This window comes from Kogia breviceps, chromosome 5 (assembly GCF_026419965.1).
Source record: "Kogia breviceps isolate mKogBre1 chromosome 5, mKogBre1 haplotype 1, whole genome shotgun sequence".
In the NCBI taxonomy this organism is placed as follows: Eukaryota; Metazoa; Chordata; class Mammalia; order Artiodactyla; family Physeteridae; genus Kogia; species Kogia breviceps.
Genome location: NC_081314.1, coordinates 147,341,804 through 147,364,714, shown reverse-complemented (window position 1 = coordinate 147,364,714; position 22,911 = coordinate 147,341,804). Strand labels below are relative to the sequence as shown.

Genomic DNA, 22,911 nt, shown 5'->3' with positions numbered 1-22,911 from the left:
GGTGAACTTAGAATAGGTGATGGTTTTGACAGCACCCCAGAATCCGGACTTATTTTCCACTGGTGCTTAACAAATTACCACAGACTTATTGGCTGAAACAGCACCTACTTCAGGGTCTGTAGGTCAGAGGTCTGAGTGGGCTTGGTTGGGTTCCCTACCGGGTCTCAAGTGGCCCACATCAAGGGCTGTCCAGGCAGGGCTCCTTTCCAGAGGCTCTGCACAAGAATCTCTTCCACGTGCATCCAGGCTGCTGGAAGAATCCATTTCCCTGCGTTGATAGGACTCTGGTCCCTGTGTCTTTGCTAGCTGTCAGGCGGGGCCCCGTTGAGCTTCCAGGGCTGACTGAATTCCTTATCACGTAACCTCACCCCATCTTCAAGTCAGAACAGCTTGCCGAACCTTTCTTACGCTTCAGAACCTCTTGCATTTCCTCTTCCTCTACCCGCCAGAGAAAACTCACTGTTTTTGATGGGGTCACCGGTTTATATTTGGCATAACTGGATAAACTCCCTTTTGATTAACTCAGAGTCAGCGGATTAGTAACCTTAATTGTATCTGCAGAGTCTCGCCTTGACCAGGCAGCTTAACGTGACCCGGGTGTCGTATGTCAGTCTTGGGGATTAGGGCAGGAGACCTTGACCCATTTTAGGGCTCTGCTACCACTCCATTTATTTCGAGTGTTTGCTTTTACTTCTTGAGCACTTCATTAAATAGCTCCTCGGGCTTCCCTGGTGGCGCAGTGGTTGAGAATCCGCCTGCTGATGCAGGGGTCACGGGTTCGTGCCCCGGTCCGGGAAGATCCCACGTGCCGCGGAGCGACTGGGCCCGTGAGCCATGGCCGCTGAGCCTGCGCGTCCGGAGCCTGTGCTCCGCAACGGGAGAGGCCACGACAGTGAGAGGCCCGCGTACCGCAAAAAAAAAAAAAAAAAATTAAAAAAAAAAAAAAGCTTCTCTAAGTCTTTGTAAGATACTTCTCACATCTATGTCATCTTGGCCTTGGAATCTCTTGGTTGTCTTGTCCCACGTGAGTTGGGATTTTTCCTGTTTCTTTGTAGGCTGAGTAGTTTTTGGATTGCAGCGTGGACATTTGAATATTATGTTTTGAGACCCTGGGTCTTGCTTAAATCTTATGGGAGATGTTGATGTTTTGTTTCAGCAGCGGTCAGCCTGGTTGGGTTTAGGTCACAAGTTCTGACCAGCCTTCTCTGTTTGTGGCTTCCATGTCAGTTCCTTTTTTTTTTGGCCATGTTGCACAGCTTTTGGGATCTCAGTTCCCTGACCAGGGATTGAACCCTGGTCACGGCAGTGAAGGTGCTGAATCCTAACCACTAGGCCACCGGGGAACTCCTGTCAGTTCCATTTTTAAGAAGCTTTGGCAGTGCTGTTGCTGGGAGGCTGCTCCCTCACCATCATCTCCGGATGCTCTGCCCCTTATGTGATGTCCCTGTTTGGGACCTGGATGATAGGTGACATTTTGGTTTTCAGAGTCTTGGATATGCTGTTTGTGATCAGATCCACACGTGCACAGCTTGGGGCTGAGGCCAGGAGTCTGTAGACGACCTTGTGGGGTCACATGCCTGAGCTCTTGACTCTCCACACGGTCTCAGTGCTTGTGAATTCCCCGGCACTCCCTTTTTCAGTCCTTCACCTGGGTTGCTGAGGTCGTCTATGCCCTGAGGTCACGTGTTTCTGCGGCTAGGCCCAGTCCAGGGCACGAGGCGGGAGTTCAGAGGATCACGTTTCCTTCCACAGAGCTTGAGTTACCCGAGGGCTCCCGCTCTGCCAGCATGGTCACTGCTGGGAGACCCCGTTCCTACTCCTCGAGCCTGAGCCAGAGGCTTCTCCGGGTGCTCTCTCTGTGTGGGCCAGTGCCACCCTGGGTTTGGGGGCTGAGTGCTAAACTCTTGGTTTGGTGGTTCTTAAAATTCTGGTCTTCTCCCCAAGCCGCCTGCAGAGACACTTATTGCTTACTGGACAGTCTTCCGTCTGACCGCCGAGCACAGCCGCGTGCGGGCTGCCAGCCTCAGACCCCTCTCGGCATCCCTGTGCAAAACAGCCTGAGGCAGGTCTTGCCCCTCCGTTCTCTGTGGCCGCCTTCTGACATGCACACTCTTTACCCACTTTCTCCATCGCTGCTAACGTCCAGCCTTGAGCCCTCCGGAACTAGGACCCTTCTTGTACTACAGGCAAACTTCCTTTTCTTTCTGGCCTCTCCACGCCTTGGCTGCGGTTTGCCTTTTTCTTGGGGATTTTGCTTCCCTTGCCGCCTTCACGATCAAACGCTGCTCATTTTTTAGCAGCTTGGGTGCCTCAGACCCAGAGGTGGGGATTTTTAAAAATAATTATTTAGAGCAGTTTTAGTGTCACAACAAAATTGAGAGGAAGATGCAAAGGTTAACCATGTACCCCTGTCCCCCCCGCCCCCCATGCGTGCGTAGCCTTCCCTGTTCTCACCGTCAGTCACCAGGATGGTGCGTTTTTTACCAAGGGTAAACCTCCTTTGGCACGTCATAGTCACCCAGAGACCATAGTTTACCCAAGAGTTTGCTCTTGGTGTTGTCCATTCAGTGGCTTTGGACAGATACGTCACGACTCACACTCGTTATTACGAGAGCATACAGAGGGCCCTGGGTCCACCATCACGCGGGTCTCCGGTGGCGAGCCGTCGTGGCCCGTAGACACGCGCTCTCTAGCTCAGCTCCCCCCGCCATCGCTCCCCGAGCCTCGCTGGGGCTCCTGCTGCTTGCTCCCTCTCTCTCCTCCACGGCCTCCCCTCTGTCCAGCCAACCTGGGGCCCTCCCCACCGCCTCCTGGTGCTCTGACCTTGGACCAGCCATCCACCTTCTCCCTTCCTAGTTGTGGTGGTGCCTGAGGAGGAGGTTTCCAACGCGCCGAGTCGTGCCGTTTCACCCTCGCCTGGTCCCGAGTCCCCCGGAACCCTTCTCTCTGCACCCTTATCGGCGCCCCTTTAATCTCCACAGTGGCCGGGTCAGGCTCAAGCCGTCTGCGTGATGCCGACCCGACCGCCGCGCCGTTCTTTGGTGCTCTGGGGGGCAGGGGCAGTTATGCCAGCAGGTGGCTTTCCCTCCTGCTCCCCGGGGGGGGCCGGAGCTTTCTCGTCTCTCGGCCTCACCTTCTTCTCTCATGTGGCCTTTTGGGGTGTCCACCTCCGCCTTTGATTAATCAGTCACCCTCTGGGGTTTTGCTCAATTAGCTGTCACCTCTTGCTTCGGTCGGCATATTTCCAAGTTCTCCCTCCCACTGGCTCCTCGTCAGCCCGCTTTCTCCCGGTTGTTCTGTGACCGCCTTCGGCAGCGCCCTAGGGTCCGTATCCGAGCGCTCGCCAGCTCTGCTGGGGTTTGGGTGGCTTTGGAGTTTCCACGACATGACACACTTTCCCCGAATGAAGGGCTGGCTTATGTTGCCCTGTTCCTTTTGCTTCCCTTGAAGTCCCCGTGGGCCCTTGGGCTTAGTGGCCCTTTATAACAGATTTGATTCTACCGAGGGGCCCCAGGGCCACCTCTTTGGTGACAAGTGGGACATTGTTGTGACTTGGCCTCTGTGAGTTCTTTCAGGGTTACATCTTCTCAGGCCATTTAATTTCTCGATAGCTGCAGCTTATCTGCCTTTTTTTTTGGAAGACCCCTTTTAAACTCTCCAAATCTAGAAACTTCCAACATCTGGTGGTGAGACACCAGCTGGCCCTGAGGGCCTCTCCAGGAGCTTTTTGCTGCCAGCAGGAGGGCTGGGTTGCTGCTTGGCTGTGGTGGTGTATCTTTTAAGCCTTGGCTTCTATACCTTCAAGGGGATGACCTTCTTCTCGGTGGGTAATTTCTAACATTTACATCAGCCTCTCAGGTGTCTGCCCCACATGGCCGCTTGACAGGACTGTGGGCAACCCCAGACCGGCCCTAGACCAGGCTCTGTCTGCCAAGGCTGGGGAAGTCGGCGCTGCCCGGCAGCGGCTCTTGTCCACCTCTTCCCTGTGCATTTCGTCTTACTTAGCCAGCACTTGGCGTGCGAAGTATCCAGAGATTCCCCATCCTCACCGGCGTCGGTCCTTTTCCTTCCACCTCCAACCACGGGGCACCAGCCTGGCACGCACAGCATCTGGTACAGGCAGTTCCTGTGCTGTGTCTGGGGATGCACCCTGACCTTGGGGTTCCGAGGGCCACCAGGTGTCGGGCTGGCCTTGAGCCTGGTACGATGGACCCTCAGAAACTGCTGGCTGTGGCTTGTTTCCCCACTGCTGTCGTGTGACACTGGTGTTGCCGTTCTCCTTGACACCCAGTAAGAGCTGGACAAACACAATTTTTGTTTCTCATCGGAGATCTGGATTTCAGGAATTAGATCACTTACAGCCTTTTAAATTCTCCCTGGTTTCTTTTGCACTTAACTTTCTCGTTAACTTTATCTCACTGCCCATCCTTCATTATGATTTTACCGGTCCTTATTGACACAGGCCTGGGACAGGTAACCCACTTCTGCATACTTACTCCAGGGAAAGTTCTAGCCATAAACCCCAGGACACGTGTGCAGAAATGTCATAGCAGCTGTGTTTGGTATAGCACACGCTAGGAACTGACCTAAACCTCTGTCAGCCGGAGAATAGAGAAATAAATTGTGATCAGCATGTTGGACGCATCAGTGACAATACATCCGAGCTCTACACAGCAGCACGGACAGACCTCTCACGTGGTGGGGAAGATTACTACAGTACGCGCTGCCGACTCGGCGCGCAGAACACGATTGTCAGGCTCTGTATATTTGCGGTAAAGGTATCTGGAGATGCACGCCTCTCCCCCGTAGCAAATGAGGATGGTGGTTCCCACCTGCCTGAAGTCCGAGTTCAGATGGAGCTCACGAAGGGGATTTGACTATGGTGAGGAGGTTTCTTTCTTAACCAGGGAGGTGGCTGTCGTGTTGTTCTGTCTTTTTGTGTGTCTTCTCCGTTAAGTAGTAGATAAAAATTAATCTAAGGTACTTGATTAGGATTACGTATGGTATAGGCCACAGATTTTTAAGCTCTGTCTTGACTGGGGAGGGGGCCTGAGTCTAAAACAAGCATGTTCACTAGTCAGTTACTGTATCCTCTTTAAAAACTGGTGGGCCTCTAACTGCGAGTTTCTGTCTGTCATTTGGTCTGAAGTGTCTGACTGTATTGCTCTGCTAGTTGCTTCTCTCCCATGTGACGTGTGCAGTCTTCTCTAAGAATTGTATTACTCTTTGTTCCTTAAAATTACTTGATGGTGCTCATTTGGCTACTTTAGATTTTAGTCAGTTTTGGATGACTGACTTGTGGGTTTTGTTTCAGGCCAGTAGACATCACAAGCCATGCCTTTTGGTTTATTTTTATGGTTGGCTTGTTTTGAAGTACTGGGTGTGTTTCTTCTTTGTTGCTTGTAGGTTACAAGTTATAGTTTCTTTTACAAAATGAAGAACAAGGTAGCTCACTCGCATCACCTTTACTCTGAGTGCCTCAGCCTTGGCGGTGACTGTCTGGGGGGCTTTCTGACCTCTCATCAGGAGAGCCCGCTCAGCCCAGGCGCAGGCCTCGCGCGTCTAGGTGGAGGAGGGCCTCGCGCGTCTAGGTGGAGGAGGGCCTTGTCATTCAAGGAGAGTTACTTGCGTAGCATTTTAAGTTTACTACTACCTTTATTTTAGCATTGCTTTCCGTCCTTTTATTGTCAATGTCAGATGCCTCTGAAATTCTCAAGACTGCAGAGATGGGGAAATTGCTCTTTTGCAGCCCATTAATCCATTTATAATGTATCTTCTGCTTAGGTTCATGGTAGGAAGCAGAATTTACCTACTTTTTTCGTCATTGGAAGAAACAAATGACTCCTAGTACTACAGTAGTTTGGGAAATGACATTTCCTTTTAATACTGAAGTAGCAGAAGAGTGAGTTGAATGGGTGGTCTCTTTTGACCTGACAGTTGGAACTTTGATACATTATTTACAGAGTACTTTTGGTTGGAGTAGAAATGTTGGAATAGAAAGTATATGCATAAGAAACAGGAAGTGGTTCAGGGTTTGTCGTTTGCTAAGTCGTGGTGTGACCTTGGAGGAGTCTCTGGTCTTCCGGAAGATGTAGCCTGGCAGTTAACACGAGGTCAGGTGGCACCATGGCCGTGACAATTACTTTTGTTCCATTTTAGCTTCTTTTTTAAAAAATATTTATTTATGTATTTATTTATTTAGGCTGCGCCCGGGTGTTAGTTGTGGCACACGGGATCTTCGTTGCAGCACGCGGGATCTAGTTTCCCGACTAGGGATCAAACCCGGGCCCCCTGCATTGGGAGCGCAGAGTCTTACCCATCGGACCACCAGGGAATTCCCTCCTTTTAGCTTCTTAAGGCTGGCTGATTGTGACCAAATATGAAATTTTAGAGACATTTGTCCATTTGTGTTTTTGCCACCTCAAAGTTAAACAGCAGTCAGTGAAGAATTTCAGCTAGACATACTATCTGGAGTTTCCCCATATTTCAGTCATCACCCAGATACTAACTTTGCCTCTGAAAATCTAGAGAAGATTGGCTTATTTTCTTTTCATTCTCTAAAGCAGGGGGTGGCAAGCTTTCCTCTAAAGGGCCACATAGAATATTTTAGGCGCTGTGGGCCATGCGATCTCTGTTGCAGTGACTCACTCCTGCTGTTGTAGCCTGAAAGCAGCGTAGGAAGTACATTGAATTTTAAGGAATTCCAGCTATCTGTGTTGGTGATCTGAACTTTTCTCTTCTTGAGATCCTGGATTAGACATCTCAGAAAATTCTAGTTAATGTGTTGAATTTTCCTCATGAATACGACATTTGAACATCCCTTAATAACTCATTAAATGGTTACTAGTGCATAGATTTTGGATATGCGTAAAAATTGTCAGGAAAACTTGAAAACATTTGTAATTTTGGCTCATTTTGTGGCCTGTGGGGAGGTTGAAAATCGTAGTCTGAGACCTGGGCATTACTGTTCTCAAGGGTGCTAGTCTGGTGTCATCTTCTTGGACGGTAGCATTGCCTTGACTTTGAAAATGTCCGTGGAAATAGGAGGAGAGACAGACCGTCTCCGCACGCTGCCCTGCTGAGGCTCTCAGTCGCTGGGAGCTGGTTCGCTTTCCATATTGAACCCAAGCGCTTATCATGTCCAGGTACGGTACCAGCCTATGTGTCTGTAAAGACAAATCAGCCATGGAGCTTGCTTTTGACAAACAAAGCTTAGTGGGGAAACCAGCTATTTTAACAGAAAACCGTAATAAACGCTTTCCATGGCATGCCTGTATGCGTGTACCATAATTTAATTGATCCCTTCTTAATGGACTGAATCACTATTATTGATTTTCCTTTTGCCTCAGGCTCTGATATATCTTGGGCTGGTACTGTTACTGATCCCATCTTGATTTTAAATTTTGATATATTGCTTATTATGGAATTTTTGCAGTAGTTCTGATTTTTAAAAGTTGCATTACAATGTATTTTAAAAACCTTGGTTCCTAAGCTTTTTTGGCACCGCTTAAATTTGCAGCCAGAGCAAGTGCCTTGTTCTCCTCACCCTCGCCGGCCCTGCTGGTTAAATGTTCAGTTGTGCACACATAGGACACTGCAGGAGGTGGGCTCTGGGCTCTGGTACCTTCTCCCGAAGAGAACTGGCGTTTGTCCTGACAGGCAGGTAGCTCTCGTCCTGACTCCTCAACCCCGGCTCCCCTGAGGCCAAACCAGTGCCTCGTTCCGTGGCTCCCTCTCACTCTCCACTGGGCTCCTCAGTGTCTGCCTCGTCCAGTGGCCGGGTCAGAGCCGGCCGCAGCCTGCGCAGGTTCTGCACGCTCGCCAGTGCTCCCCTTGTCTGGTGCCTGCCTTTCGGGGCTTCCTCCTCCCTAGCTTTGCTCCATTTGCTGCAATTTCTTTAGCTCTCTTTTTAAATAGTTTATTTAATTTATTCTTTCTTGGCTGCGTTGGGTCTTCGTTGCTGCGTGCGGGCTTTCTCTAGTTGCGGCGAGCGGGGGCTGCTCTTCGTTGCGGTGCACGGGCTTCTCATTGTGGTGACTTCTCTTGTTGCGGAGCATGGGCTGTAGGCGCCTGGGCTTCAGGAGTTGTGGCTCGTGGGCTCTAGAGCGCAGGCTCAGTAGTTGTGGCACACGGGCTTAGTTGCTCCGCGGCATGTGAGATCTTCCCGGACCAGGACTCGAACCCGTGTCCTCTGCATTGGCAGGCGATTCTTAACCACTGTGCCACCAGGGAAGCCCTTCTTTTTTTTTTTTTTTTTTTTCTTCTGTACACGGGCCTCTCACTGTTGTGGCCTCTCCCATTGTAGAGCACAGGCTCCGGACGCGCAAGCTCAGCGGTCATGGCTCACGGGCCTAGCCGCTCTGTGGCATGTGGGATCTTCCCGGACCGGGGCACGAACCTGTGTCCCCTAAATTGGCAGGCGGACTCTCAACCACTGCGACACCAGGGAAGCCCAGGAAGCCCTTCTTTAGCTCTCTTTTCTGTTTAGTATTTCTCCTTTCCCAGGTGTCAATTACCCTTGAGTTTCACAGTTTGATTATTAAAGTTTTCATTCTTGTAAGTTCTACTAGGTTCTTTTTTGAGCTGCCTGGTTATTTATAATACTCAGTAGCTCCTTGATGATGTTTTAAATTTCTTTTTCGAATTATTTATACCTATTAAACGTAGCTGTTTTCTATTTGATAATTGATACTTGTAGTATCTGATAATTTTTTTATGCTGACTCTGTCATTGGTTCTTTGTGCTGTTACTTTAAGGTCTTATTTTTCATGTGTTTTGTAATTTTTATTATGAACTTAAAATTGTTAGCACTGTATTTTTGAGAATTCTTTGAGGACCCAGTTGAGGGTCCTTTCCTTTAAGAGAATGTTTCTTGTGGCCGGGTGTCTGGAGCAGCTCCCATCCCAGGTCTACTTTCTTATTAAAATTATTGGCTTGTGGAGTTTCAGGCCATACAAACAGTATGCCTTCATGCCAAGCCTGACAGTTCACTGTTTCCTGGCTTTCGGAAGGGGTCTGTGCTCTGAAGTCCTGTCTTGTGTTGGTCTGAGGCTTTTCTTTCTGTCCCTCTGCACAAAGGCACTAACACTGACATTCTGTCTCTGGAATCTGTCATCTTTAGGGCTCACCTTTCTGAATTTGAGCTCTCACTAAGTTCCTGATTAGAGATGTTTCCCCTTCATTTCCTACAAGGTCATTCATTTTTTTCAAGACTTTGCAAAATATTTGTGTAGTCTTTTCTGTTACTGTACAGTATGAAGTTTTGGGGTCTCTGTATTCAGCAGTATTATCAGAAACCAGTCCTATAGTTTTCCAGTTTTTTTATTTTGCGGTACCCGGGCCCCTCACCGCCGTGGCCTCTCCCGCCGCGGAGCACAGGCTCCGGACGCGCAGGCCCAGCGGCCACGGCTCACGGGCCCAGCCGCTCCGCGGCATATGGGACCCTCCCGGACCGGGGCACGAACCCGCATCCCCTGCATCGGCAGGCAGACTCCCAACCACTGTGCCACCAGGGAAGCCCTCCAGTTTTTAATAATATTCGACTCTGTGTTACTAGTTGTGGTCAGTTGCCGAGACCACTTGTAAAACCCTGTTTAACTCCAGGTCAGTAGGATGCTTGGCTATAGGGATGGTTGGATTGTGGAGCTCTCCATCCCTTCGCTGTGGATTAAACAGGATTGTACGGCCTGACCTGGCCGCCCAGACATCATGGGTAACATTCATTGAGTGAAAGGTAGGATCAAATTTTAAACAGTGACTTGAACTTTTAGAGTACAGTATACTTATGAACGGAGGGTTGTCTGTATATAAATGCAGGATTGGTACTAAAAGAGATTACTCAATAAATATGGTTTTGAGGTTCCCTGTGCCCACTTTGCATATGTGTCTCTTGATTATGTGAGCTTATAAGAGGCGGTGTTACGTGGCAGTATTGCTGAAGTTTCCCATTTTCAGGTAGCCTCACAGAGACAAATATTATTTCACATACTTCTGCTTACTATACGTGTCATCCAGCTTGTGTTAGAGTTGGGCACCCCTAAGTATGTTAAGGTGCTGTGAACCAGGAGATATATTTAGGGTGACGCAGTATGGAGGGGCCAGCATGTCAACACCAGTTTCTTTCGCATTTCAGATTAATGCTGATGTCCCTGTACAACGTGAGCATCAATTCGAAAGGCTTGAAGTACATCAGTGAGAGTCCAGGGTTCATCCCTTTGCTGTGGTGGCTTCTGAGCGGTAAGGAGCGGCTTTACCTGTGTGTCTCCTTATACACCTGTTCCCCTGTGGCAGGAGGAGGTCCTCAAGTGTTAGAGATGAGGCTTGTTCATCCCAAGGTGTTCTCATGCCTTCCTGAAAAAAGATTTCAAATTATAGAAAACTCGCTGGTATGCTAAGTTATTTCTAGTTCTGTTTCTGAAGGATTGCTTTCAATTTAGTTATGATTCTGTGACACAAAGAAAAATTATCTAATAAAACGGCTAGTAAGTGGCTTTAACCTGTCCCTTTCACTGTGAACGATACAGCACTATGTATGTTGTCTGTGGCTCTGAACATCAGGTGTAGGGAAATCCCGTCGTCAAGCAACGTGGGGAAAAAAGAAATCTGAGAGATTGCAGCTCTGAAGTTCCATCTGTCTATCTAGCTATCCATCTGATGTGTTCTTTTGTTTTCTTTGGAATAAACAGCTGTCTTTGCTGTTCCTCCGGCGTTTCTCCCCGACCGCCAGTCTGACCGCCAGTCTAACCGCCAGTCTAACCGCCAGTCTAACCGCCAGTCTAACCTAGACTTTCGTCCGAATCTGTTCATCATACTTTTTTAAAAAAAATAAATTTATTTGTTTATTTTTGGCTGCGTTGGGCCTTCATTGCTGCACGCGGGCTTTCTCTAGTTGCGGCGAGCAGGGGCTACTCTTCATTGCGGTGCACGGGCTTCTCATTGCGGTGGTTTCTCTTGTTGCGGAGCACGGGCTCTAGGCGCGTGGGCTCAGTAGTTGTGGCTTGCGGGCTTCAGTAGTTGTGGCTCATGGGCTTAGTTGCTCTGTGGCATGTGGGATCTTCCTGGACCAGGGATCGAACCCATGTGCCCTGCATTGGCAGGCGGATTCTTAGCCACTGTGCCATCAGGGAAATCCTGTTCATCATACTTTCCAATACCATGTCTTCAGTAGGAACATATTTCATTCAAGTGTGCAAAAAAATTACCTTTCCTTATTTTTTTGTAATTCAGATCAATCTGTTTTTGTGGGGTTTTTTCCTGCCGTACGCGGGCCTCTCACTGCTGTGGCCTCTCCCGTAGCGGAGCACAGGCTCCAGACGCGCAGGCCCAGCGGCCATGGCTCACGGGCCCAGCCGCTCCGCTGCATGTGGGATCTTCCCGGACCGGGGCACGAACCCGTGTCCCCTGCATCGGCAGGCGGACTCCCAACCACTGCGCCACCAGGGAAGCCCCACATGGATTTTTTAACTGTGTTTTCTTCTATTAGTTTTATAGTTTTCCATTTTACATTTAGGTCTATGATCTATTTTGAGTTAATATTTATATATGTTGAGTGGTGTGACTCAAAGTTGTTTTTTTTTTGCATAAAGCCATCTAGTTGATCTAACACCATTTGTTTGTAAGACTCTGCTTTCTCCACAGAATTGCCCTTGGACCTTTGTTGAAAATCAAATGACATTATATGAGAGGGTGTAGTTTTTGGACTCTATTCGTTTGTTCTGTGGATCCATTTTTGTAGCATTATGCCAATACCATACTTTATAATAAATCTTAAAGTCAGGTAGTGTAAAGCCTCCAACTTTGTTCTTATTTTTCAAAGTTGTTTTGACTCTTTCTAAGTCCTTTGCATTTCCATACGAATTTGAGGATCAGCTTGTCACTTTCTAACAACAACAAAAAATCCTGTTGGGATTTTTATTAGGATTGTGTTGAATCAACAGTTCGTCTTGGGGAGAATTGACATTTTAGCAATACCGAGTCTTCCAGTCAATGAAATAGTATATGTATGTCCATTTATTTAGATATTGGTGGGAGAGCAGAGGAACTGACCTCCTTTCTTTCTGGCTGTCTTTTCAAGGCTGCTTATGTAGTAAATACCCATGAAGGTAGAGATACTGTTTCTCTCCAGAACAAAGGGTGGGTTTGCTTACACTCATGCAATAGGGATCATGCTTCCCTCTGGGGAAAAGGTCTGGCAGGATTACTTCCATTATGAACGATTTGGGTTCCCTGAGCTTGGGGTTTCTCTTCTGTAATGCAACCCGTGGCATATGCCTGGCCCTATGGAATTGGGTCTCATTGAACTGTGCTGACCCTCTGGATATGGCTGTTGCAGTGGAGGAATACTGTTCTTTGCCTTGGACACAGGGGTCTTATCTCTCCTGCCAGCATCCGTGAGACTCTCGCATGCTGGCCTATTAACTTTCAAGTAGCGTAAAACCCCAGATCTTCCAAAGCTGTAAGGAGGTGGCTGAGAGGGCTGTGTTTGTATTTTAGGGGGCCTCCTGCCCACGAGGGCTGGGTATTTGACCAGACAGCTATTTTCTCTTGAGAACATGAGCCAAAGAACCCGTGGAATCGGAGGTGGGTCTTGGGCTAGAGGTGGGTAGCTATCCCGCCGGTCGCTGTGGGCCGCGTGCCAGCAGATGGCGTCAGTCGGCCGGGGCGGGGGTGGAGAGAGGGTGAGGATAATTCAATAAGGGTCCCTAACACTCCTGGAGTGCCAGGCAATGTGTATTTACAGACTCACTTCTCTAAATACCCTTATAAGGCAAATACTACAATTTATGTTTTATGTATGAGGAAACTGGAGCACCTGGGGTGAAATGACTTCCTCGAGGTCATACAGCTTCTGGGTGGAAGTCCGGGGAGTTGGGTTCTAGGTCCCTTCTCCCAGCCACTCTGTGGACCTCCGCTCCGCAGGACGTGCCTCTGAGCTGGATGCTTAGTTCCGGTGACCTCTCTCCTGTCCTTGTCTCCTGGCGTGGCGCGGCTCAGCCTTAGAGATGGATGTCCTGAAGCCTTACGCCGCTCTCTGCAGCCGGTGATCCTCCAGCGCCTTCTGCCAGTTGTTTACTTCCGCATAAAGAGAGGGCCTTAGGCCGAATGTTCTCTAGGGCCTTTTCTGGCTCTGGTGCTCCGGAAATGTTCCAGGGCCGCGCGACAGCCCTTACAGCTTCCGTTTAATTTCGGCAGCTCTCTAGGTTGCCAGCAACCCAAGAGTGTTGGTTCCTGACCCTCACCAGAGACGGCGCGCTTTGCCCAGGGTGGATCGTTCCTGCCTGGTTTTCGGGTCCTGTACATGGGGGCGGGGGTGAAGTTGCCTTAATGCCACTCTTTGCACTGGGGCCATCAGCCTTTCTTGCTCATGAAGACAGTTACTGGTTCTTTCGACAGCGTGCACAGCCCAAAGCCTAATACATCTTTTGAAAGGTCATCTTACTTGACGTTGTTTGCTATCGCGGTCAGATAAGCCCGGGTCTGTCAAGCCCGACGTGCTTGTCCCCTGAGCTATCCGTGGAGTTAATGTAACTTAAAAACAGGAATTGGTTATAGAGTTTGGTGGGTCTTTTTGGAAGGTGAATATGTGTTTCATTACAGGATAGGAAAATAGAAACAAAAATAGTTCTCTGGGAAAAGTATGTGCGTCTTGGTGCCTGGCGGTGGTGGTGTGATTGTTTGCATAATTCTAGACTGTCAGAACTGCTTAGGACTAAGAGAATTTTAAAACTGGCTTATTCTTTTTTGCTTTCAGGTAGATCTGCTTTATGAAAATATACTAGAAAATAAGAATCTCTCTTAGCTTTTAAAAGATCTAGAAAACAAGATTCCATTACTTCTTTCAATAATTGGTCCCTACATTTGTCAGTTTTCATGTTAGGAAATTTGATATGTTTTAAAGAACGTGGACTTTGGATTCTTTAGACCCAGATTGAAATTACAGCTTGTCTACTTGGGAATTTACCTTTTAGGATCCCTCTTTTCTGCTCTGCAAAATGGGTGTTTCTACCTCAAGGGTCTTCGTGTATATTAAAATGCAGTAGCGCCTGGGCCAATACCTAATATAGTAGGTGTTAAAGAGGTCTTAGTTTCGCTTTTTATTTATAATCTCAATCTTTTTTGCCACTGTGAAAGCTCATTTCCTTTTAATTCCTTTGACCTAAAGGTGGCAAGTTGCTTTCAAGTATCCGGACTTCTTTGATCCAGAGTACAGGACCAGTTGCTGTTAATCATCCTTGACTAAATAATCTCATTTCCTTTAACCTTTGCCGGGTTTCATTTTCCTTCCCTTTATTCAACTGTGTGGCTGGCTTTTTCCCAGGCTTCCTCCAAATTCTTCACATTCCTCTTAAGCCGAAGAACTGGCATGGAACTCTAGCAAATAGCTGATGAGGACAGAGTGTTTTTGGGAGCACGGCCATATGTTACGTAACCGTTAATGCAAACTGGTGTTAAGATCACACCTGTAACTTTTTAGTGCTGCATTTCCTACTCATATTTACAATGTTGAACAGACATACAGGCATTTGCTTCCCATCTTACAGTTATTTGGTTTATCTAAGGAATATGAAACGTTGATAGTTCTGCCCAATTTCTATTAATATCTTTAGCCCAGACCTCTCCCCTGAACTCCAGACTCATATATCCAACTATCTACTTGACATCTCCACATGGACTTCTAATAGACATTCAAACTCAGTGTGTTCAGACTAAATTCCTAATCTTCCTCCATTTAACTCTACCCATGGCCTTCCCAGTCTTAGCTGATGGCAACTCGATTGTTCCAGTTTCTCAGGCCTGTAAAGACCTTGGAGTGATTCTTCTCTCCTTCTTCTCTGATACCCATGTGCAGTCTGTAAGGAAATTCTGATGGCCCTGCTTTCAGAACACATCCATAATCTGACCACAATCTACCGCTACCACCAGGTTTTGAGCCTCCCTCATCTTCTGTTTAAAAACTTCAGGGCACCTCCTGCAGATCCCCCGTCAGTCCATCCTCGCAGACCGTGAGTCGGGAGGCGGGGGTGTGACGGCATAGATCCTGGACAAGTCTCCTTACTGAAAGCAGTCAAAATGTCTGGTGAGATATAAAAAACACTTTAAAAACCCTCCTTTGAGCTGGAAAAATAGTAATTATACCCAGAGCACAAAAGCCAAGTGAAAGTGAGATGCCAGAGAGGTTAACAGAGACCTGAGCTAACTCCTGTTCTGAAGGCATTTGTCAAGATGACCTTTAGTTTCCGTGTCCTAAGAGGGTGTGGGGACAGGAAACAAAGCTCAGTTACCACCCTAAGTGAGTAGCCGGGTAGGGGACTCCCAAAGGTACTTACCAGCATTGTCAGGGGAGACTGGAGGTACTCTTCCGGCCCTTGGAGGCTACAGGAAGGTGGCCTGTCTGACCTTAGGCACTGAACACAGTGGGGGAAAATCTCTTTGAGGATAAACCATAGGCTGTAGTGGAGGAAAAATGTCCTCTGAGAATTAATCACTGTACACTGGCTTTCATGCAGCTTCGAAGCCTGTATTCAAACCACCCAGGCGGTCCTCGTTGAGAGAACAATGCACATCCTTTCTGGAGGATTCTTTGACTTCAACCAGTTCATACAGATAAGGTTCCAAGAGTCAGAGCTCACATATTAAAAATTACAAAAAGCATGGGAAGTATCATTAGTGAAATAACATGACATAGACCCTAAAGAAGATTTCAGATCTAAGAGTTATCAAATCAATATAAAATAAGTATGTTTACTGTCTTTAAAGAAATAAAAGAAGGGATTAATACATGAGTAAAGAGAGAGATAGTGAAAGTGACTGGGCAGATCTGAAAAGGGGTCAAATAATATTTCTGGAAGTGAACAATATAATGATTGCAATTATAAATTTATTAGACAGCCTTAACAGCAGATTAGACATAGTTGAAGGGATAATTAGATTGATGCAGACAGTTCTGAAGAAATTATCCAGAATGAAGCACAGAGAGACAGAGATGGAAAATTGGAGTGGGCAAGAAACACAGAGGAGAGACTGAGCACTGGACGTATCAGCGTTCTGGGAAGGGAGGGGAGCGTGAGTGAGACAGAAGCAGTGTCTGAAGAGATAATAACAGAGGAGCTCCCCACCTTTGTTTACACTGAATTTGAGAAGTCCACCTGATGGTAAGCAGGGTGAAGGACAAGGAATCTGCACTAAGACACATTGTGATGAAAACCAGAACGTTAGAGAGAGGAGATCTTAGAAGCAGGCAGACAGAAAAGACGTATACCTTCAAAGGATTGACACTGACACTGACGGGTGACCCCTTCACAGCAACGGTGCAATATCTTAGCACAGAGAGAAGATGACGGTGAGCACGGATTTGTATGCTTCCTTCCCCCCGCCAACAAGTAGCGTTCGGAGCAAGGGTGAAATAGAGACCTTTCAGACCAACAAGAACTGAGAGTCTGTCACCAATAGACCTTCCCAGTGGGAGCTTCTACAGGGTATATATATACACTTCAGGAGGAGCTTGATCTCGGATGGAGAGCGTGAGATGCAAGTGAGAACAGAGATCAGAGACGGTAGCGTATGTATCAGAAAGTCAAAATGAACACCGACGAACAGAAAACCCAAACAGTAGAATACCAAGAGCAGAGTAATAGCAGGTGCACTGGGAGGGGGATAGGCAGAGCCGCAGCACTGTGAGGTCCAGCCCTGTTCAAACCGAGAGCTGACATCGTGGCTAAGTTCAGACCTTAACAGTATATGCAGGTGAACATTCCTAGGATCACGTGGAGATAACAGAAATAGACCACATGCCTATAGCGTTAACACAGGATGAAATGCAATGTGAAAAATAATTCAAAAGATGACAAGAAAGAGAGAAAAAATGAAAAAATAAGATGGAAGCAATAAATCCCCAAATATGTACAGTTACAACTATAAATGGACCAAAGACCCAGTTAAGAGATAGTCATGTCAGACTGGATTTAAAATAATCATCCAGTTATATATTGTTTATCAGAGATTCATTTAAAACATAAGAGTATATAAAGGTTAAGAATAAAAGGAAAACGTACTGGGCAGATTCTCATCACCAGATTCTGTATCACCAGGATATAACATTTTGAACTTATATAAGCACTTCCTAATATAGTCTCAAAATGAAACAACTAAAAACAGTATAAGAAGGAATTCATAAATCCTCCATGATCAGGGACATTTTAACCCACTTCACTCAATACTTGATAACTAGAAAAGAGCAAACACTCATAAGGATATGAATGGTTTGAAAAACACAGTTAACCAGTCTGCCCCACTGGATGCATAGAAGACTCGAACTGTATACTTGTTTCAGTTACACATGGAAAATTGATGAAAGTGATCATTTTCTGGGGTTTGAAGCAAGTCTCACATTTCAGGTGATAAGAATCGTATGGGATATCTTCTTTGACCACAATACAGTGAAGGTGGAAATTAATAACGAAAAGAGAATTAGTAAAATCCTGCATGTAGAAATTAAGTAACCCATGAGTAAAAGAAGAACTCACAGGGCTTCCCTGGTGGCGCAGTGGTTGAGAGTCCGCCTGGCGATGTAGGGGATGCAGGTTCGTGCCCCGGTCCGGGAGGATCCCACGTGCCGCGGAGCGGCTGGGCCCGTGAGCCATGGCCACTGAGCCTGCACGTCCGGAGCCCGTGCTCTGCAACGGGAGAGGCCACAGCAGTGAGAGGTCCGCGTACAGAAAAAAAAAAAAAAAAAAAAAAAAGAACTCATAATAGAAATCAGATGTTTTGAACTGCATAATGAAAATATTACGTATCAAAAATGGTGAAATGCATTTAAATCCGTATTTAGTAGAAAGTTCATCAATTTAAAGAAGAAAGCAGAAAATGAATGAGCTGAGCATCTACATAAGAACTTAAGAAATGGAAACGACTCTGGGCAGCCTCAACAGCAGACTTGAGCTGGTAGGGAGAATCAGCAAACTTAACGCGAGGTGGAGATGATCTGGTCTGAACAACAGAAACAGAAAAGAATGACGGGAAACGAACAAAGCTCAGAGACCTCTGGGACATCATCAAGCATACCAACATAAGCACAGTACGAGTCCCTGAAGGAAATACTTAAGAGAAAGGGGCAGAAAAAATATTTGAAAAGAGAACATCTGAAAACATCCTAACTTTGATGAAAAACAATCCATACATCCAAGAAGGTATGTGAACTTCAAGTAGGATAAACACAAAATCTACATGTAGACATGTCACAGTCACACTGTTAAAACTTAGGACCAAGAGAACATTTCGGAATCAGTGAAACACGTACAAGGAAACCACAGACTGACAGCTCACTGCTCATCAGAAACAGTGGTCCCGAAGCGGAGGGATGATGTGTCCAAAGTTCTGAAAGAGAAGACCGCCTACCAAGAATTCTGTGTCCGGCTAAACTGGTCTTCAAAGTGAAGGCAAAATACATTCCTGGATAAGCAAAGACTGAGAGATTTTATTGCAGCAGACCTTCTTTACAAGAAAGGAAGTTCTTAAAGCTGGGAGAAAAGGACCCCAATGCATAACTCCAATCCAGAGATATTGGTGGAGGCCACCTTGTCATGGGCTCAGTATGATTCATGGGTAAGGCTGGTGTTTCAGAGGCGCTCTCTGTTGAAACTGTTGTTTTAAAGGACTTCTAGTAAGGGTGAAAGATTTTATCCCATCCCTGGGTACATATCCAAAAAGAATTGAAAAAAGGATCTTGAAGAGAGATTTGCGTACCCATGTTTCCTGCAGCATTATTCACAATAGCCAAGGTAACGAAGCGACCTAAATGTCCATCGACAGGTGAATGGATAAAGAAACTGTGGTCTCTGCGTACGGTGGAGTGTTTTTCAGCCTTAAAAAGGAAGGACGGTTTGACACCGGCCACAACGTGGTTGGACCTCGAGGACATCGAGGTAGCTGAGTGAAATACGCTAGTCACAAAAGGACAAATACTGCACCATCGCCCTCATGTGAGGCATCCAAGGTCATCAAACCCGGGGACTCCGAACACCGCCTCATGCGGTCCGCCCTTGCTGTTCTGCTGTCTCTGCAGGCTCGGCTCGGGTCACGCCTCTTAGGAGCTTCCTGCTGCTGCCCAGCCCACGTCAAGTCCTGTCTCCTTCGGTTTCCCCTTTTCCTTAGAGACATATTAATTTAACATTTTCTTGGTATCTTGTTTCATAAATATCAGTCATATCCAACTAGACCGTGCAGCTCCTTTTGGTTGGAACCAGATCTTAGGTTTCCATGCAATTCCTGTTGTCGAAAGCCTGCCTCTCCCCTCGTGCTTGGCCGTGGCCTCCGTTCCACCCGCTGCAGGAGCCGCCCTGCGCTGCTCCGCGACTCTTAGGAGAGGGTGTCCGGGTTCCCTCAGGCCATTCCTGCATTCTCTAGCTTTCCCGGTGGCCTCCTGCCTCTGGTCTGGCTTTGCTTTGCAGTTCTTTACTGAACTGAGCCCTGACTGGGCCTCTGAGGGTCTTCCGAGTCCCCCCACCACTTTGCCCAAGCGTCTGGGTCTTTCTGCCACTACCTGCAAGAAGCTAGTGGCCACCTCTGGCCCGACATTGCCTGGACGCCCCTCCTGTTCTGTACACTCCTCAGGGTGGTCGCCAGCCTAGGCAGAGGTGGGGTGCCCAAGTTCACTGTTGGTGGCGTGATTGGACCCTGGGCTAGGAAAGTTAGCCTTGACTCAGTTTCTGTGGGGCTGGTGTAGGTCGGCTTGGCATGCTCCCGCCTTCTACCCTGGCCAGCGGTCAGCGTGGGGCCTGCTGGTGCCATGGCGACGACCTCAGCAAAGGGCACGCGGCCTGAGCCAGACGAGAGTCATCCTCCAGGAGTGCCCTGGCTGGAGCTGCTGAAGAGGGGTGTCTTCCCAGTCAGGGCCCTAGGACTGTTGGGTGTGATCCAGAGCTGCCCGCGGCTGTGTGGCCGGCCCCCCGGGGGAAGTTTATCTGTGCTCTCGGTCACTGAAGCCAGCTCAGCGTGCTGACACAGGATGCAAAGAGGGAACCTCCAGTTTGCAGCGGGCTTCACCCTGCCCTTCCCAAAGCTTGGTTGTTTCGCTGTTTCTCAGATTTTGAGTTACTCCAGCGGCTCCTGTGAATAACTCCTCTCGTTTTTCTACAGTCAGTTTAAGCATCATTATCCTTTCAGTGAGGGCATGGTACCTCCGACCTCTAACTCACACCTCCCTACCCCACTGTGGTGTCACTTTCTCTTTTCCCGTGGCACCAGAGTCACCTTTTGACATACTGTGTAATTCCCCTGGTTGGTCTGCTGGTTGTTTATTGTCTCTCTTCTACACGGCAATGAAAGCTCCAAGAGGGCAGGGATTTCGTTGGGCTCACAGGTGATCCCAGGCACCTGTAACATGTAGGAGGTGCTCAAACCCACATCTCCAGTGGATGAATGAAGCACTTCAGTTTGTGGGCAGCTGTCCATCATCTCACACAGAGACGCTACGCTCTTATTTGGACTTTGGTTATATCACAGAGAATATTTGGCATTTGGTTATATATATTTGGGTCACATGCACAGAGAAAGGCTGAGAGGTTCGCATGCTGGTGAAAGTTTAGTTACGTATCTTCAGCATTCCTATTAGCCCAGATAGGTGGCCGTGCAAGGGTGATGATTCTAGAAAGCTACATCTTTATTACGTGAACAGTGAGGATAACCACGTGATCAAAAAGCAAAACATTTAAGATGGTTATTTACAAAGATTCTCAATGTAACTGTTTTATTATGTTGGTGAAATATTTCTGCCAATGCTTTGCATCAGCCCGGTGTCCAGATTGTCGTGCAACAGGTGTGGTCTCTGTGTCTTTAAAAAATAAACCACGGAAAACTCTCAGATATTACTGACTTGACACTTGGCCTCCAGGTGCCATAGGAAAAAGAAGTCAACCTCCCCACAGGATATTGTGGGGCCCGTTCTCCTTGATTAATCAAACCTTATGTAACACTTTTAACCAGAAACACAGTCTAAATGTTTGATTTTTAGCTGTTGATAGAATTGAGTGGTCAAATGACTACTTCATATCTTGAAGGATGTCAGAAAACATTTGGCTTACATATGTCAAATCCAACAAGCTGAGAACAGTTGAAAATTTAGTTTGATAGAGGTATAATTAATTCATGGTCACAATTTAGAAAGGGGAGGTAGTTTATATGGAAAGATGAGTTTGGTGTGGGACGTGCTCAATTCGGGGTAACAGTGAAAAAAAGCAAATATCCGAAGGGAACTAATCCAGCAGGTCACTGGAGGTGAGAAGCTTGGAGTTCCTGCGATGGGCCAGAGGCGCGGGTTTGGGAGTCATCATTAGAGAAGTGACAGAACAGAGGGCTGGGAGTGTGGAGGCCGTCATGCAGCAGAGCCGGCTCTCCCAGGGCCACGGGGGGGTGGCCTGAGCCCCGAGGAGGCGTCTCGGGAGCCCGGAGCGAGGGGAGGCAGGCCGAGGGCAGAGGCGGGCCTAGCCCCTCTCTGGCAATTTCCTGGTTTGTGGTTCTGGGCGAGTCCTTTAGATTATATGACAACCGGGCTTGTCATCTACAAGGTAGAACTGCACATGTGTCTCTGCTTTCCTCAAAGGGAGGCCAGGAGAATTTAGTGTGACAGTAAATGGAAATGGTTTATAAATTTAAAAAAAGGAGAAAATAGTCATTTGTGAAGAGGAGTCTAATAGTGTCAGATATATGTTGAAGATCAAGAAAACAGGAATGGAGAAAAGGCTTTGGTGATCTTTGAAACGATTTTCTGTAGAGTACAGAATTAAGGACAAAGGAGATTGAAGGAGGGGACGGGGACAGGAGAGCAGTAGTGAGGGTAATGCTGCCTGGGCGGGAGTTTGTTAGTGAAAGGGGGGCTTCGTGTGTTGGTATTAAGGGTATTAAGGGTAACCAGGTCCTAATTTTCAGGTTTTGAATTTCAAATAGAAAGGAAATAATTAAAAATAAGAATTAGGGGCTTCCCTGGCAGGCCAGTGGTTAAGACTGAGCTTCCACTGCAGGGGGCGTGGGTTCCATCCCTGGTCGGGGAACTAAGAATCCTGCATGACGAGTGCTCGGGCAAAAAACAACAACAACAACAAACAACAGAACCCCCCAAGAATTAATATATCTTACCTTACAACACACTGTGACCGTAACATTTTCTTGGGCAAGGAGTTATCTTCTCTTGCAGTTCATCTTTAAATGGTGAATTCTTTTCTGGCATAAAAGTAGGTTACTAAAATGTGATACTTGCTTCAGCTTTGGTGGTTTGTTTTAATGTAGTCTGCTAATATTAGAATAGTTTTTATAATCATTCTTTCTGTATGAATTCTGCATTATTCTTTAAGAAAAGACATCATTAAGTATTTTTCACTAATTCACTGATGGAAGATCCAATCTTAGGATTATTGTTCTTTATAAGATTACTCAACCTCGGCTAATGAAATTTCCCAAATGATTTGTAAACGTTCCAGCTGTGAACACACTCTACTGATAACACGAGTTATGTAACATCTTGGAAGCCAGTTTATTCAGGAATCAAAAGAAAGCCTTTAGAAGGTGAAAATTGGGAAGTTAGTGTTTATCATATATTTGCTGGGCTATATTTTGTGGACACAAATATAACATTCTAAGTGCTAAAATTATAGAGAAAAACTTGCACGTCCCAAGATCACGTGGCTCCAGGAGAGAGCCTGGCTGGAACTTGAAGGTACACGACCAGAGCATCTTCTAATCTTGCCTGCATTACCCTCCCAGCCAGAATGTCCACCGGGCCACAGAGGCTTCCGCAGAGCAGGGGCAATGCCAGGGCACCAGGAGGCCACTGTGACTTCAGCTCAGGAACAGCCCAGAGGGCAGGGACCCCTCCCCCCAGTTTAGCATGGGAAGGTGCCCGTTAGAGCTGTGCCTATGATA

General features: G+C 47.2%; 1 protein-coding gene across 14 annotated transcripts in view; it reads left to right on the top strand.

The window, feature by feature from the left end:
• HSF2BP (heat shock transcription factor 2 binding protein) overlaps nucleotides 1–22,911 on the top strand; it is an 85,008-nt gene that overhangs the window by 35,963 nt on the left and 26,134 nt on the right. For 10 of the 14 annotated variants that reach the window (XM_067035203.1, XM_059064810.2, XM_059064816.2 and 7 more), the window contains one exon: nucleotides 10,133–10,236. The exons of the other annotated variants lie outside the window; for them this stretch is intronic. In XM_067035203.1, the coding sequence (XP_066891304.1) occupies nucleotides 10,133–10,236 (104 nt within the window). The remainder of the gene's footprint in view (nucleotides 1–10,132; nucleotides 10,237–22,911) is intronic. 14 annotated transcript variants of the gene reach the window in all.